General features: G+C 38.3%; 2 protein-coding genes across 8 annotated transcripts; both read right to left on the reverse strand.

The window, feature by feature from the left end:
* Nucleotides 1-35: 35 nt before the first annotated feature.
* Nucleotides 36-4,319, reverse strand: LOC116214895 (serine/threonine-protein kinase haspin homolog). The gene is made up of 15 exons (XM_031550386.1): nt 4,201-4,319; nt 3,951-4,092; nt 3,745-3,828; nt 3,554-3,644; nt 2,916-3,472; nt 2,393-2,516; nt 2,119-2,228; nt 1,759-1,870; nt 1,487-1,579; nt 1,329-1,390; nt 1,110-1,240; nt 938-1,008; nt 797-849; nt 511-577; nt 36-266 (listed from the first exon to the last, which is right to left on the reverse strand). Exons 1-15 carry the CDS (start codon nt 4,217-4,219, stop codon nt 129-131), a joined length of 1,854 nt encoding a protein of 617 aa, XP_031406246.1. The 5' UTR covers nt 4,220-4,319; the 3' UTR covers nt 36-128.
* A 2,031-nt stretch (nt 4,320-6,350) lies between these two features.
* Nucleotides 6,351-12,845, reverse strand: LOC116214648 (TLC domain-containing protein 4). 7 transcript variants are annotated; one of them, XR_004158297.1, is made up of 11 exons: nt 12,634-12,845; nt 12,180-12,308; nt 11,522-11,610; nt 11,234-11,372; nt 10,882-10,935; nt 10,133-10,207; nt 9,343-9,464; nt 9,202-9,273; nt 7,598-7,657; nt 7,155-7,302; nt 6,351-6,753 (listed from the first exon to the last, which is right to left on the reverse strand). XR_004158297.1 is itself a non-coding variant. In XM_031550048.1 (11 exons), the coding sequence occupies exons 1-10, from the start codon at nt 12,637-12,639 to the stop codon at nt 7,165-7,167; spliced, it is 888 nt and encodes a 295-aa protein (XP_031405908.1). In that variant the 5' UTR covers nt 12,640-12,845; the 3' UTR covers nt 6,351-6,753; nt 7,155-7,164. The 7 variants fall into 7 exon arrangements, 6 of the variants coding, with proteins under 6 accessions (XP_031405908.1, XP_031405913.1, XP_031405907.1 ...); XM_031550048.1 differs by having other exon boundaries at nt 9,198-9,273; XM_031550053.1 differs by lacking the exon at nt 10,882-10,935 and having other exon boundaries at nt 11,284-11,372.
* Between the last annotated feature and the right edge of the window lie 3,658 nt (nt 12,846-16,503).

Raw genomic sequence — 16,503 nt, forward strand, 5'->3', positions numbered from 1 at the left:
GTAGATATATATATATATATATATATATATATATATTAAACAAAAATATTGCTTTTTGCACGTATCTTTATATGGTCGAAGTTTAACAAAAAGCATCTCCTCCTTTAGGCTAAGTGGCGCCAATTTTCTCACTTTTCAATCCCCACTTCCGACTCGACAAGCAACTCAGTGAAGAATGCATCCGAAAGAGCTTCCTTTGCTGAAGAATACTCATCGAGACGTTTCTTCAGCGACCGTAACTCTCTCTCGTCTCTTGACGACCGCACCTGCACAAGAATATCAAGATCACTCTTGTAAAGGGAACGAACGAGCAATAGAAACATCGAACATCTATAAATCAATGAATGAATAGCATCGCGGATACTAGTTCGTTTTCTGATCATATGGTAGTAGTTTTCGTTTTCTGATCATATGGCAGTAGTTTCATGAATCGGGCTCCAGTGTCGGGCTTTGAAATAAAGAGATCGGAGACTATTCATTTGCAAAAACTGCAAGAGCAAAGGGACTTACAAACGATTTCTTCAGGAGCAATATATCCACTAAGTAGAGCAGCCACAGCACATTTGTTCTGGGGAAGCTGTGAATTAACCAAACAAGGGGAAGAAGCTGTGAGAAAATGGACCTCAGAAGACTTTATCGGTGAACTAACAAACTATTTTGAGTCAGCAGTTTATAACATCAGGAGATATCATACTCTCAATAACAGGATCAACACGTCTCGCTGCCGGATAAACTTATTTAAGAGGGGACACACAGACTAGGTCATAAGCCAAAAATAAAGTCGTGGAGCTTATACCTTCCTTCCCAGCAATCGCCGGTGGCCTCTTTCATCTTCCGATATGTCTCAGACTGTGTGCGACTTTTAAGTTAGTAGACAAAAGACAATTATGAAAAAGGACTGGACGAGTGGACGTAGTTCAAGTTTAGTAGTTCTAACCTGCCTATCTCCTTTAGGACCTTTGAAGAGATCAGGATCTAAAGACAGATCCAGGAAGAGGATATCTTTGCCTGCAGGCAGAGAAGACTTTGTCAGTGAACTAAACCATTTGTCTACTGCTTCAAAGCAGGGTGCAAACCACAAATCAATCTGTAAAGAATAAGATGCTCACCAGTATTAATTCTTGAGAGTGTGAAGTCTATAATTGATATGTACAAACCAAAGGTTTTGATTGTCATGTGTTTCCCCTTGAGAGTAAAGCTCATTTCGGCGGAATCATTCCGACTTAACAGTACATTTCCCCTAGATCAGTTTTTTTTTGTTTAATCAGTAAGAGAGTAAACTCAGTGTGTGACAAAAAAAATGATATAACTGATGGTAACATATATACCAGTGAAGATCGCGGTGTTCAAATTCATAAGCAGCTTCAGCAACTGCCAAGGCAGCTGTAACCTGCAGTTGGCAGTAGAGAGTATAACGTTGTTAATTATTTAGCTGATCAAAACTAACGTGGACTGGGTCAAATTTCCTTAAGTTAGTCTAAATTACCTGAATAAGTAAGCTCCGTGCTTCATCAAAGTTCAACAACACAAAGCTCTCAAGATCCTTACCACCATGTTCCAGAATGAACACAACATAGCTCTGATATGTATCAATGCATTAATACATTCAGTCAGATAAAGTAAACACTTGCATATCATGGATATAATGATTAATGACAATACAAGGGAAGAAAGAGACGATATTGCATACTATCTAAAAGACAATGTTTTAGCAGAGTCTGCACAAAAAGATGTACGGAAAAAGAGGAAAATGTAAACCTGTTTCTCCGGGAATTGCATAGGATGATCATTCTCTGAACCATTCTTTTCATCCCAGTCTTCCCAGGCTTTAATCAATGCAGGATCATAGGAACCTTGGCATACCCTCAAACTGTTCAATGAAAAGGTCAGTAAAGCGGATCACGATTTGACTAGGTACTTAACTTTCCAAGTTAGAAGCATGTCCTCCTGTGACTACTGGGCAGCAATTTCAGAAGACTAATTAGTTCAAGGCAAAGAACATTCCCATAAATAATGGAAAGTGAATTCAAATGTATCATGCTTATGGGGCACAATAACTCAGCATCTTTTTATCAGTATACAGACACCAAAACTAAAATATTGTTCACGGATACATACTCTATTGTTTCTATGAATGTAGTGCACCGATTATAAGCATCGCCCCTGCAAACTCTTAATTGGTTAAGAGTGCGGGAAAGTATCACCTCCTCAAGCAACTCTTCAGATCTCTGAAACACAACATATGGCAAGTTCGAGATTCAAGGTCTCAAGGCCAAAGCTTACTGGCCAGAACAAAATATCAAAATGGATGTTTCACACTTGCAGTCAAGATCGTACACTATCACCCTTCTAGAGAAACTCGGGCAAACATGGACTTGATTATAAATATTACCTTTTGCACCTCACCATTCACCAGAAGCTCTCCATCAATAGGGACTATTTTGCAGACAAAATTGCCAGCTTTAAAAGCTTCCCCAAATGTCCCTTCTCCAAGTTTGACAATGGATTCCGGGTTGCTGCACATGGAAGTTTATACAATTACTATGATCATGCATGCAAGTCACAAGCTTCAGCAGCGTTAAAGCAGGAGCAACTGTAAGAGTGAAACACCAAAGATACATACAATAGTTTGTGCATGATAACTTTTAGAAACTAGACGAATGAGAGTAAATCGATATTGGCTGTAAAGGCATATCTTTGGGATTATTCGGTTTAAGCTCAGAATACTATAACAACCAAATTTGTTATCTTCCAGAATCTGCTGTCCCCAGATGATTTTGGGTCCATGCAGGAAATTGCACTCATAGAAAAACCAAACATGGTATAACAACCTCTTCCATAGTAGAATCATTTAAAGGAATATCCATGTTACAATTAGTACAAAAGGCTCGGGTATCTGGTAAAGAAGTACGAACCAGTACTTGGAGAATACGTCCAAGAACCCTGTTGGAGCTGACTGTCCACAAACTGCTAACAATTGAGTGAATGGATCTAAGAAGTCAGAATCTGAAGCGGAGGCTAGAGAGAGTTTCTTGATAGCGGCATCAAGATCTTTATGACTATCATCACCGGTATCCTTCAAGTCTAGCCTGCCCTTCTCCATATTAGTATATATTTGGACATAACTTTTGTTCATTGAGCTCGGATCAATGCTTTTCAAAATCGAATGTGCTCCTGAACATATATGTTGTGAAGCTAGTCGGGGGGTCTCCAAATTCGTCTCTATGGCTGGACTTTCTAGTATCTTTGAAAGGGTGCTTGAAGGTTCACCGGTGAAGTTTAGTCTCTTAGACATCAGCCATCTCTCCAGCCTCGTCGACAGGGGAGGCAGTGCAGCTAAATCAGTTTGGTTGCCAACAACCCAGGTGCTAGACTTCTTCGGGGAAGGGCTCTCCTCTAACAACTCAAAGGCATCAACCTCCTGAAAGTAGGCTCGCTCCCTCTCAAAGCTCGGAGGCCGAACATTTTTTGCCTGCAACCAGAGCAAATTCCTGAACAAGTGCTCCGAAAGGAAATATCGCAACTACTGGCAAGGAGGAGAGCAAATCCATACTTTAGGAATGGGTGGCTTTGCTTTCCTTCTCCCCTTCTTATGCTCGGGTTGACGATCTACGAAGGCAACAGCAGCAATACTTGTCCTCCCTCTACGATGCACAACATAAGACCGCAAAGCACTCAGTTTTACTCAACAGAAGCTAAAATCAGAACGAAGAGAAACCGGAACAGAGCGAAGTGTGGGTTAACCTGGTGGAAAGTGAACGATTCCAACTGACCCGCTTGGTGTTAGCAGCAGCTAGGCTCACCCGAACCCCGTTGCCGCGCTGCTCTCTGCAACCAAACAAACAAAACAAAGGACCAATTTTTGACACAAACCCACAAAATCTTCAACATTGCAGAACCTCGGAAGACGTCCTCATTGGAAAATGGGGGAGAAAACAAACTCGACGTACTGTAAGGCTACATTTTCCTTATTGGCTCTCTGAGGCTTCCTCCTCTGATAGATTACTTCGAGTTTTGGCTGGTCCCGATGTTCTCCGTCTCGGCCCTCCTCCGAAGCAGCGATCTCCGACCACAGGTCGACGTTGCTCCCACCTGAAACGTTGAGAAACTTGCGGAAATGGTGCGCGGCTACTGAAGAAAACGAAAAATTGAGGGACTGGATAGTGAATGTCTCAGAATACGAGGATTGCGTGGCTCTACCTGGTCTTGAGCTCATCATGGCGCCTCTGGTTGCAGACTCGGCAATGGCCACAGAGAGAGAGAGAGAGAGTTCGAATGGAGAATTTGAGCGGGAGTTTCGTCACCTCGAGGGAGAAGAAGGGGATGAAACGCTGCGTTTTGGACTTCGATGCTCTCTATTACTGGGCCGTGGTTTGGGTTGATACAGTTAAAATTGGGCCTTAATTTGGGCCGGCCTCCACCGTGATCGGTGTCGGAGTCGGCCTCCACTGTGATCGGTGATACAAATCTGCCCTTGTGGATAGGTTCAATTAGATTTACAGGTCCCAAGCCCGCTTGTTGCACGAGCCCTTACTATTTCCCCCCCGTAAATTAATTAATTTATTGTAAATAAGTAATAGAAATTTTTATAAAAGACTTATCGTACTTTTTATATAATATTATATATTAATAAATATAATATTAATAGAGGGCACGGATTTATTATTTTCATACTATTAGTTAATGTATTTAGGATTTTATGATGCATTATGATTAGATCCCGGATTACATAGCTAGGCAAATAGATAGTTCAATGTAAACAAAAATACGCGATTATATACATTTCGATATCTAGTAGATGTTTAATCAAATCAAACAGATACCTGGTTAACTTAGTTAACATCATGATTCACTTCACCTCTACCATCTTCCATATAATTGGCAAGGAGGAGAAGACTGCAGGGATGAACAAACAAAAAATTGCATAGAAACATAGATGGAGGCCTTGGCAAGGGAAAGAATGGAGGCGGCGACGACGTTAGGTCAAGGAGGATGGGACTGGAATGATTTTGAATATCGATTCATTAGTAAAAAACCTTCTCCCACTTTTGAGTTGCCGAAGTATGAGAAAAGGAGATGGTGGAGGCGACCGCGACGTTAGGGCTAGGAGGACAGGACTGGGCACCGAACAGATCTTTATACAAAGACAGGAAAGACCCCAAAAAAAAAAAATTCTATCATTCTCAAAGCAAAAGACATTTGTGATATTCATAATGTAAAAAGATATTTCTGTCATTCACAATGCAAGAGGACATTAATTAGACACAATAATTCTAAGATCTGAGAGCGTTGATTGCTGGGTATATTCTAGGTTAAAATTCTTACCTTTTATTTAATCCACTTGTTTAGTAATGAAATACTTGCTATTTGGAGCACTTGCAAACTGCTCCTGTTCGTTCTGGTTCGCTTCGACATGCTTTTTTTCATTTGTAAATTATGTGTACCTGTTAAGTTTGCCTTTGGACTAGCTTGGGACGCGATTATTCCCGAATCCTGAGGTCTCCCTTTGTATAAGCGAGTGCGCGGTGTCTCGGCATAACAGCATGAGATGCCCAGTATACGCGAGAAGGCATCCTTTTCCTGCGGCAAATGTCCTGCGGCTCAGAAACTTGGCCACGAGAAATCTCTTGCGGCTATGCATTAAATGCAGCCATTTGATCGAACTCGCTGCTATCATATGACTTGCAGGTACTTTTGGACTCTTCTCGTTAATATGATAAAAGTAGTGATACCATTCACCCCCCAAAAAAAAAAAAAGAAAAAAAAGTGATACCGCTAGTCTTGATGTTAAGTAGTTAATGTTGCGTTTGATTTCAAAGTAAGATTTTAAAATCAAATTTTAATTTTAAAAAAGAGTGATATAAATGAAATTCACCCTTTGACTTTGTATGAGTTATTTTGTTTTGTTGTGAAAAAAGTGCTATAAATGGAACCCACTCTTTGAATTTGTATGAGTTATTTTGTTTTGTTGTGGGTATAATTAAGTTAAAGTTGTGATTAAAATCACATTTGCAAACCAAACAAGTTATAATATTTTTTCGGTGCGCATTTTGATGTCTAAAAGTTCAACGGATTTTAACTGATTCAGTTTGAATCAACCCATTAAAAGGTAAAACTCTCTCAATAATAAATTCTCTCTATTAATAAGACTCGAACTTGAAACTTTTGCTTAAGACAAACCATTTGAATGTTAGTTTGGCAGTAAACATTTTAACTAGAAAATTGACTCTAAAATATATTGGGAAGCGATCTTTCCCCATAATTTTTTTTTGTATAATTTTTCTGAACATTGAAATATGAAATCAGACTTGAGAACGATACAGGTGGACCGAATATAGAAAGCAGCAATAGCTCGAGGGCTGTTTCACCAAATCGGGCTGGGCTTGAGTAGGCCCAATATGATCCGGCTCAATATGTCTCTACAAGATTCACGTCTAGGGATGTCCTTGAATCCCACTAATGAACCAACGAAGGAGGCAACAAACAACAGGAGAACTCACACACACATAATACTCGGGCAAAAAACACACGCACACATAAACATATGTATATATATATATAGCACTATAAATGACAAAAGCCGATGACGTCAAGCTCCGCCAGATCTCATTGCTCGATGCAAGGTATGAGACGAGACAATTACTTACATAAAGTTACTGTATAACGATATTGTTCCTTCGTATGTTGTTCCTGGTTAGTTGAGGCTGTGACCAGGACTCAACTTAGCAGAATTCTTCCGGCGAATGTAGTCATCTAACCGCACAAAACACATCAAGAAATATTGATCAGACAGAACTCATAATGCAGAAACAATGCATTTATCTTCGCAATGAGGACAACCCTTCTGTGAATTCCACCGCAATGGGTGTGGGATGATAAACAGTTTGATCATACAACAAAGAACATGGCAGAGGCCCACCAGTTGTACTGACTGTAATGCCACAAAAAGTAAATAACCATACGATGCTCATGGCTGCAATTTGGCATTCATCAGTCGCTGACCAGGTGGAACAGACCATGAACCTCTCATACCAAGCGAAATCCAACAAGAAACTATTTCTCACAACCTACTAGTTATTTCTGAACCAAATAAATCAGAATTTATACCGATTTTATTTACAACAGTGGAAATATACGATGAATGATCACAGTACCAGAACAGATTCACGTATTGTGGCGAGCTTTGGACAGAGTTTTCACCAAGCCCTTGGCAATCTTCCAGAACCAGAAGAAGTTCATCAATGCCAGAATAGGGCCCACCACGAGCAAGCTATAGAAGCCCAAGTCGAAAATCTGTTTCACCTGGTAAACACAACAAACAGAAACCAGTTCAGAGTAAGTCGGTGATTTAAGCGCCTAGTACACAAACAACCATTACGGGCAGAGACATCATATTCCCTTGTCCAAACAAAATGATTCAGCAAAATCAATTGCTGGAAATATCCCATAAGTTGAAAGCTTCTTCAGTTACAACTGATTCTGGACCCTGTAAAATGCATGATCCAGAAATATGCAGACCGAGGATTTGAAAGATGATATGGGCGAGATAGCATTGAGAGTAAGTACTAGCTCAATTGACACACAAGAACTAGCTCACCTGATCAAAGTGGAGAAGCATGTGGATGAAGAAGATGATAAATAGAATTATCCTTGCAACCTGAAGTGCATCAGAAGAGTAAGGTGGCATTTGATAAATTTAAGTGCTTAAAAATTAAGCATTTAATTGGTTAAGAAAAGAGGTGTATAAGAAGATGAGAGGATTGATAAGGATGAGGAGATGTGTTTTGAGGAGTTGAAGGCACCAATAAGTGAAAAATGACTTATTCCATTAAGTCAAATTTTTTGATTTAACTCATTAACTAGTGTTTGACTTAATGATTAAGTAGTTTAGACACTCATCTCTCATCTTTCCCTCTTTCTCCCATTCATTTTCCCTTATAACTAATTTGTAACTAATTTTTCAGCACTTATTTGATTAAGTTGAAACAAACACACAGCAACAAAAGAGTAAGCCATGATTTGTAACACTGTAACATATTTAATTAACAGTACTATTCTTTTCTCAGGTAATAATTAAAAATATCATTGGGTAACGAGTTTATTGTTCCACGAAGTTGTAGCTCAAATCTGTCTTCCAAAAGAAGAATTTATACATTATATTGACCTTTGGAGACCAAACCTAAGGATCTTCAAAAAGCTTCACTGATAAGCTATATCATCGCTAAAACCCTTTGTTATCCCCCCAAAAATCAAGATATGCGAAGTTTTTCAAGTGAATATAACAGAGGCAGAGCAGCCTATATGCATTCTCTCAGTCACTGAGGGAAACACTGCTATATTTCAGGATATGCATGATTGCATCTTGGTTATTATCAGAATTTTTAAATAAACAAAATCATTTGTCGTTCCAAAAGTAAGTTCCCTAAGCAAGCTGTCCTCGTAATAGATCAACTACGGAGGACAAGGTCTGCTTTTACCCTCCATGCTGGTAGGACTATGTTAGTGACGGTTCATGGGCTGCTTAAGTCAAAAGACTTTGCATCTGAACTCTTAATTTCTCAATGTTAGTCAAATGTGAAAACCCCAAAACATTCCATGTCAAGTGAACAAACTCAAAGAAACAATGTGCTTGTATGCAGATAAGTACGACAAAAGTCAACATGAGCATTCTTGTATCCATGCATTTTGTTACTCCCATATGGTAATAAGAGCGTTGAGAATCAGAAAGAACAAAATTCTGGCTATTATTATCCCATTTTTTTAACATGATCTCCATACACTATGCGAGAAAATGTCAACTCTTGTAAGTGAAGTGAGGTAAATTTGCCACCAAATGATGTATCACCAAATGATAAGCGCTAACCTGTATGTATTCATTCACCTCCAAAAACCTTTAACAAACAATCACTTTTCCCTCAAATGGATTGATGAATTCCATCTTTATACTACTGTTCATTTCTCTGCCGCTATATGTGTTGTTGCAATCAGAAGCATTTGTACTAAGTGAAAATGAAACAATTTTGCTGAATAAATATACTTATCCAAAAAAAATAATAATAAATATAATTTTCCTTAAATAAGCAGGTATAATGACATGCAAAGGTTAACAAGGATATGAATCAAAACATACCAAGATCCCCATGATAAATAAAGAAAATAATAAGAAATTATCTTCAGGAGAAGCATTAAGACTATACCAACCAACCCAAGAACAACAGGATGCCATTGCAGAGATAAAGCTTTGAATTCTTTTGGCCAGCAACATCCAAGTACCTGCACATATTTCAGCCATAAGCGGGATATTTACAACTTATGGCAAAGTCATCCCAAATTACCTCTTACCATCTTAAATTCACGAAGGGAGTTGTGCTCTCCGTGAAGAGAACCATTAGTATGTATATTTGTCCTTGACCGCTCATCAAGGAGAGGAAAATGGAAAACATAGATAATCCATGGTGTAGGACCTGTAAACCGCAGAATAGTTAGCAGTTGCTATTACCAGAGGTAATCAGTACAGTGCAAAGTAATTCAAACCTCCGCATTCAGAGGCTAACCAATTACACTTTCTTATTTATTTTTTTCCCCAAAATCTTTGAAAATACCAACTATATCACAATCCAATCTCAACATAGCTGTAAAGAGTTCTTGAAAAGAAAGGCAAGACTACGGAGCTGGTTTTTCTTTTTTCTTTTGGACATGTAAGGGTACCCGTCTGTGGCCAGAAAACAATTTTATTACAATCCACAATTGTCTAGCATTTTTAACTAATTTTAAATAAGGGGCATATTCTGATTAATAAGAAAAATCTTTATATCATCAATCCACAGTGTGATATAAGCAATTAAGGTAAAAGAAAAAAGTAGTCAAATATAAATTACTCAAAAGAGTACTTTATAATAATATAACCTAACTTTACTTTATAAGCTTCTCTACATGATTACATCTTCCTATGTATTAATGCTTGGTTACAAAATTTTTCTTAAGATTTCCAGTCTGATGTTTTTGCCAAAAACAGTATCTTTCATGCAATGTGCGGCGTCTCATACATAAAAGGACAGATGTGCAACTGATTTATTCTCACGCATGTAGCAATACAAGTAACAGAAGCACAGATAAGGGTTTTTTGACTTACATACTCCCAGCCACCCAATGCTGGAAAATGCCAAAAAATCATCCCCAGGTCTGACAGAAAATAGCCAAGTGATACCTGTATAAAGTAACAAATACATAAAAAGTCCAGCTACGAGAGTGAAATAATTCAGGTGCAAGGGATTCAGAAGAGCCAGAGAGGGATCGTATTAACAAGCGACTGGAGCAGTAGATGCCAGACCGTATAACTGATTTTTCCAGTTTTTTCTTGTTCTTCATACAAATTCAAATGTTTAGCCAAGGACTCTATGACAAGTACTGCCAATCCAAAAAAACATGATATACAGTCCTGAAAGAGCATCTAAGAGTCATACAATTAACCATGAAATCAATAAAATTAAACTTGAAGAAAGCAGTTAGCAATTTTTTCCCCTTCAAAAAAATGGTAGCTTTCCCAAGTCTTTTTAAAATATTTCAATATAAGCTCCCCCTCTCCGTAAAGTGTCAATTCTCTTGAGATATAACTAGGAAAAGGATGGCATATCCTCAGATTTCTTCTCCTCTAACCATTTATAAGTGCAAAGTTCAAAATGCACTACTTTCCACTGTAAAGCCGTCCATTAGAGCCATGTCTGTGTGAACTGGAGAGAATACTTCATAGTTAAAGGAAAAGAATACTTAAAGAGAAGGGCTTATATTTCATTCCATTTTTCAAGTCAGATTGTACACATCGCAATTGCATGAAATATAATAGCAAATTAATTGATAAGTGTGCTTTCCAAGTTTTGTTACCCTTTTCATGTGCAAATGTGCACCACCATTATGATGACCATCCATGAGGATTCCCTTTCACAGATATAGAGAAATCCAAATCACAAAGAAATTATACAACAAAAATAAATCCTAATTTTTGAGATAAATGAAAATCTCAACTGTTTTACAATATCATTTCACTCAAAATTTCGTGCAATATCTGCTGTGAAAGATTGCGTAACTTGGATAAGGGACATGCTGCGTGGAGACCATCAATCACTAGCATGACATGCTGGACATTACCTCAAGAGATTTAAGAAATGTTCCATCTGCTTCGTGCTCTAATTATATAAAACTTGCAGGTGATATCTAGCATTATTTGCCACATTACCCCCAATATTGTATCTGACAAAGTAGACGTGTGGTTGATGATTGACTTGCCATGAGAATCCTCTTTGAATTGGTCAGATAACAACAGGAGGTACAGAGAAGCAAATGCTACAACAAGCGCATGGAATGTAGAGAATCCCCTGTGCACAAAAGTTCAGAATCCTTTATTCCACAAGAGAATCAAATTATTCTTTCTTTATTCCAGTTGTTAGGAATGGCGAAACAAGTCGTAGGTTGGACACAGAGAAGATTTAACAAATGGTATGAGCTTCAAGTGAAGGGCTTTTACCTGTTCTTCCACTCTACTCTTTCCATTTTTTTGAGCCTACTGTACCCATTAAAACACAAGAGGCTGATGAACCCAGTTACTTGATAAACCTTCAATTTCAACAGACACAGTGTATTAGACATAAACGGAGAAAAAGCAGCTGGGATCATGAGAAGCGAAGAATTCCAACAGCATAAACCACAACAGTGGAAACTAAGCCATTTTGAGTGATAGTGGGCTGACTACATGGGCACTCCTCACCACATTGTTTTATCAACTATTGGTAACATAACTCCACTATGCCACCAATGATAATCTTTGTGATAGCAGTAGATAAAGTTCTAGTCCCACGATTCATGGAGGAAAACCATTGAAAAGATGTGAGTTAGAAAGAACTGTAGTCAATTTTAAAATAGAAAGCATAGGGGGATTGCATTGGAACATATCATTGATTTTGGGCTGTCGTCGATGGTACCCAAATGCCGCAAGAATGGCTTTTTCACGACAAACTTTCACTGGATGAGGAAATAAAGAATAGTCTGGAGGAGCAAGAAATTGCAAAGGTTCCATGTTTACTTGCTACTAAAATTCATTGAAAAGGGACAATAACATGACGATTATCAAAAGGCATGTACAATTCAACCTAAGCCGAAACTCCGATGATGAAGAGAGTACTTACTATAATGCACATCACGATGCCAATGAAGACGGAAGCTATCCAGCGAAACTCTTCGGGGGGAGCATCGTGATTTGTGGACACAAACGAAGAAGGAAAAGACAGCGCCACCATATTTGCCTTTCCCAGGATCTAAGGGCAGACAAAACAGCAAAGCAGCAAGTAAATCACATGGAAATTGAGACAGCATATCTTCTATGGCAGTCTTGATTCGCTTCTAATAACCAGACAGACGTTTCAACACAAGCATATGGCGTTAGGATGAAAACCCAATTGCACCCAACTGCCAACCAGATGTGAAGGGAACCAAAGATTGTACGACCGACACCGGCAAGCTGTGTGTCTTCATCTAAATGCCGACAGAGTCCTAAGTTCCTTGACCAAAGGACAAGGGGGCGATTTTCTCTCCAACCGAGAGGCAAGCAGAGATTTTGAAGAGATCAGAGGGAGGAGTTACTTGCATTGACTGTGGGCAGCTGCGTTTGCCGGATGATTCGGTCGGCGAAGCGGTCAGCTGTGCCTTGGAGGAGGGAAATTCCACTGTCGCTGCAAGTCAGTCAGTTAATGATCAATCGTCGTCAGCTCAGCCCTCCGCATCTTTGTGGAACTTCGGATTGGATAGTAAAGGGCAGCGCAGCTGCGTGGGCTTCAGGTTATGCCGTGATAACATTCTTGCAGTTTGACTTTGACTCTTGTTGCATTTTATGCTTGGAGAAATTGCAGTTTTGGTCCTCAATATTTTCATTTGTTCACTTTCATCCTAACACCCCCTTTTGCTTTTGTTATTCTTGTCCTCAATCTTTCTTATTTTTGTCACTTCAGTCAGGATGTTGAATCGTCAAAATACATTTTCTGCTCAAAAAATTATTTTGTAGTAATAATAATAATAATAATACTAGTCATTGGTGCAATGATCTGATCCAATCTACGTGACTGATCCGACAACACCGGCCCAAAATGTTCAAGCTCAAGTTGTTAGTAATCCCATAAGCGTGTCTTTATTAAACAATTCACTTACTCTTTTCCCATCAATGTAGGATTTTGGGGTATTACAAAGGCTTGATTGGGCATGTATATATCCCCCCACTTTGTGTGCATAGCACTCGATCCAATCTACGGGACTGGCTCAATAACTTGTCAAGGAGCCCAATCACCGATCCAAAATGCTCAAGCTCAAATTGCTAGTAATTCCATAGGCGGATCTTTATTAACCACTTCACTATCTTTTCTCCCATCAATGTGAGATTTTGTGATGTTACAATTGGCAACCTTAATTAAAGGGTTGGTGGTTGTTGGCACGGATCACCGCCAGAAAATTGTAAAACAAAAATGTAAGAGGAAACGGGTAGTGGTCCCGCCGGTGAAGCCCCATCCAACCCCTCCGCCTCTTTTTGTTTTCTTAGTTTTAAAATTTCAAAAATTATACTATTAACAAATTACTTTTTGAACAAAAAAAGTATTTTTTAATGGAAAAATCGGTGTTATTAGAATCGGATCGGATGGTGAACCGGAAGGGGTATGGGTTTGTGTGTCCAATCGGGATTCGATGGGTCGGACCGCACGTTTAATTAAAATAAAATAAATAATCATATTATTAAAAAAATTATGATAATTAAAATAAAAGTATGATGATTTCAAAATATCTATATTTAATATTTCTTATTTCAATATAAATATTGAATTTTAATAAGTACTTAAAAGTAGAGTTAAGAGAACAAGAAAATAGTGGTGATTTGGTTAGTAGCATGATAATATGGGAAGCAAGAGGTCATGGGTTCAAATCCTTACACAACCTAACAATTTTTACACTAAATATGAAACCCATAAAACTCATAGAATCGGCCGGGTCAATGGGTCTAGCGGTTCAAATATGCAATTTGGATTTTTAGGTAGACCAGATCGGACAAGGTGTCAGTTTCCTATCAGACCGGTCCGGTCCAGTTCTGATAACAATGAGAAAAATGTTCAAACTAAAATGGTAAAAATATCAAAACTTGAGGACAATCTAAAGAGATAAAATTAATTAAAATGAAAGTGATAAAAGCATCAAAGTTTAAAATCAAAATTGTCATTTTCCCTATATATTTTTTGTTATATTTTTTTAGCCACTTTTTTGGTTAAAATTAAATGTCAAGATTTTATTACAAATTTTCCCTTCGAAATTCAGTCTATATCTGAAAAATTACATCCTTTATTTGGGACCAGGTAGGAGCCCATCTTACAAAAAGTAAAAATTAAATTTTATGCCTACCGAAAAAAAATTATAACTCTAAAAGTGAAACATGAGTAAGTTGTAATAACTTAAATATAATAGGAAGATAGTAAAAGATACCTTAATTCTTAAAATTCTTTACCATTTACCATATTTTTAAAATAATAATAAATCATTTTAAAATTTATACATTTTGACACAATATACTTAGCATTTTAATTAAAAACTCACTTTCCTTTATGTTGCACTTAAATCAATTTACTTTGCGTTTCTTATTATTTTTATTTAAAAACCGATTTTTAATTTGTCTTTCATGTCATTAGCTAAATTTCAACTTAAACTTATCATTAGATGAATTTTGTGCATCAAGTGATAAAAACCATAATCTGAGGATAGCAGGACAGTTATTCAAAAAGTACAACCAGCACTCATGAGAGTACATGGAGATTACGGGTTACTGGGAATCTAGGCATGCGCAGCAGAAATAAAATATAATAGAATCGTAACCGCGCAATGCGCGAAATTACAAAAATCTTTTTGGTATTACAGAGCATTCCTGGGGTGCCGAAGATAAGAAATAACTACAATCCCGTGACGTGGATTGTGTAGGTGATTTCTGCATCTGCTGAAGCTGAACTTGGAGCCGATTTTGCTCAGATAATACAAGGATTCGCCTTTACATCAGTAAGTTTGGTTTCCAACTCTGCCTGCAAATGAATGAGAAACTAATGGCGTGAACATATGCTTACAAATTTCTCACGGCACTGCACCTGTTCTTTTTTTGAGCTAGAGGGAATCATTGCATTTATCGATTTTCCCAGAGTTAAAGCATATGCAAAGGTGCATCAATAGTGCACAGTAGGCACGATTTAACTGTTCTTTTTATTTTGGTCATACAGGTACAACAGGGAGCTCGTGAAACTGAGCACTCCTCCTCCTGGCTCCACCGATCTGCATTTCCCGACTTAGTTCCCACAGAGCCATTGGGGCCAGTTCCGGTGGTTCCTCTGGAAGGAGCACTGGTCCTACTGGAGAAGCCCGTCCTAAGACTAGGGGGCTGGGGCGGCTACTGCAGACTCTTGTAATGTCCCTATTCTTCGGTATTGTCTTCTGGGACCAAGGCAAAAAATTATGAGTAACATACATGCACCAGAACAATATAAGTTAAACCACCCGAATGGTGGTTTAATTTTATCGCACATATAAGTTTGTTATATCCTAAAATTCTGTTTTTTGCGCAGAGATAATCAGTAGAACTTATTCAATGCACTCTTCTTTTTTTTTTTTCCTTTTCAGTTACAAGGGAAGCTGGTGAACCTAGTACACTGAAATAGAAATCCTAAATATCTAATAAAGGGGCACAAGTAGTCACATTGGGTAACGAACCTGATGCCTCTTGGTCACTAGGTGAGAGGTGTGTTACTACGCTATACCCTCTCTTGATTGTACCTAGCAATGCTTTTTATAGGCGTAAATAACTGCTCATTGGCCTTGCCTTATATTGCCATGGCGTGAACAGTCATGTACCGTGAACCGTTTGCAGGAATGTACTGCTTTTGGGGCTAATCACTTGAACAGGTAAGTGAAAAGAGGTCCATCTGGTTGTCGAAACCAGCAAAATAAAGGGAAAATGTGTCAAATTTAATTTCATAAAACTTCCATTTTACAACCTCTGCTGGTAAAATGCAGCGCCACCCATTATACCGATGTGTTGATTGACCATAAACATGCAACATCTTACTTTCCCAGGTGATCGTCGAGATTCCTTACATGTTGATTCAAAGTCACGACATATCCAATGATTGGGTATTACATGTCGGCTTACAAGATTTTCTGATACTTTTACCGGACGCTCTGTTTGCAGCTGTACTATAATTATCTTGGGATGTTGCTTGTATCGCTAACCCCAAACATCCTGTCAGCTGAAATTCTGTCCTCTGTCTGCTACATGAACTTAATCTACCTGTGCTTTTGATTCCTGAGCAGGTGAGGCTAATCTCTTCTGATTTCCGATCTCCCGAAACTGAAAAAAATTTCTGATACTTCTACGGGACGCTCTGTTTGCAGCTGTACTATAATTATCGCAGGATGTTTTTTGTATGGCTAACTACAAAC

Source organism: Punica granatum, chromosome 7, assembly GCF_007655135.1.
Source record: "Punica granatum isolate Tunisia-2019 chromosome 7, ASM765513v2, whole genome shotgun sequence".
Taxonomy (NCBI): Eukaryota; Viridiplantae; Streptophyta; class Magnoliopsida; order Myrtales; family Lythraceae; genus Punica; species Punica granatum.

Excerpts from the sequence above, each read along its gene's own strand:
- LOC116214895 (XM_031550386.1), bottom strand. Across the intron at positions 3,829-3,950 it reads AAGGAAAATGTAGCCTTACA|AGAGCAGCGCGGCAACGGGG; the intron begins GTACGTCGAGTT and ends GTTTGGTTGCAG. Across the intron at positions 2,229-2,392 it reads TGAATGGTGAGGTGCAAAAG|AGATCTGAAGAGTTGCTTGA; the intron begins GTAATATTTATA and ends GTTGTGTTTCAG.
- LOC116214648 (XM_031550048.1), bottom strand. Across the intron at positions 9,465-10,132 it reads CATTGGGTGGCTGGGAGTAT|GTCCTACACCATGGATTATC; the intron begins GTAAGTCAAAAA and ends TGCGGTTTACAG. Across the intron at positions 7,303-7,597 it reads TGCTTCTCCACTTTGATCAG|GTGAAACAGATTTTCGACTT; the intron begins GTGAGCTAGTTC and ends TGTGTTTACCAG.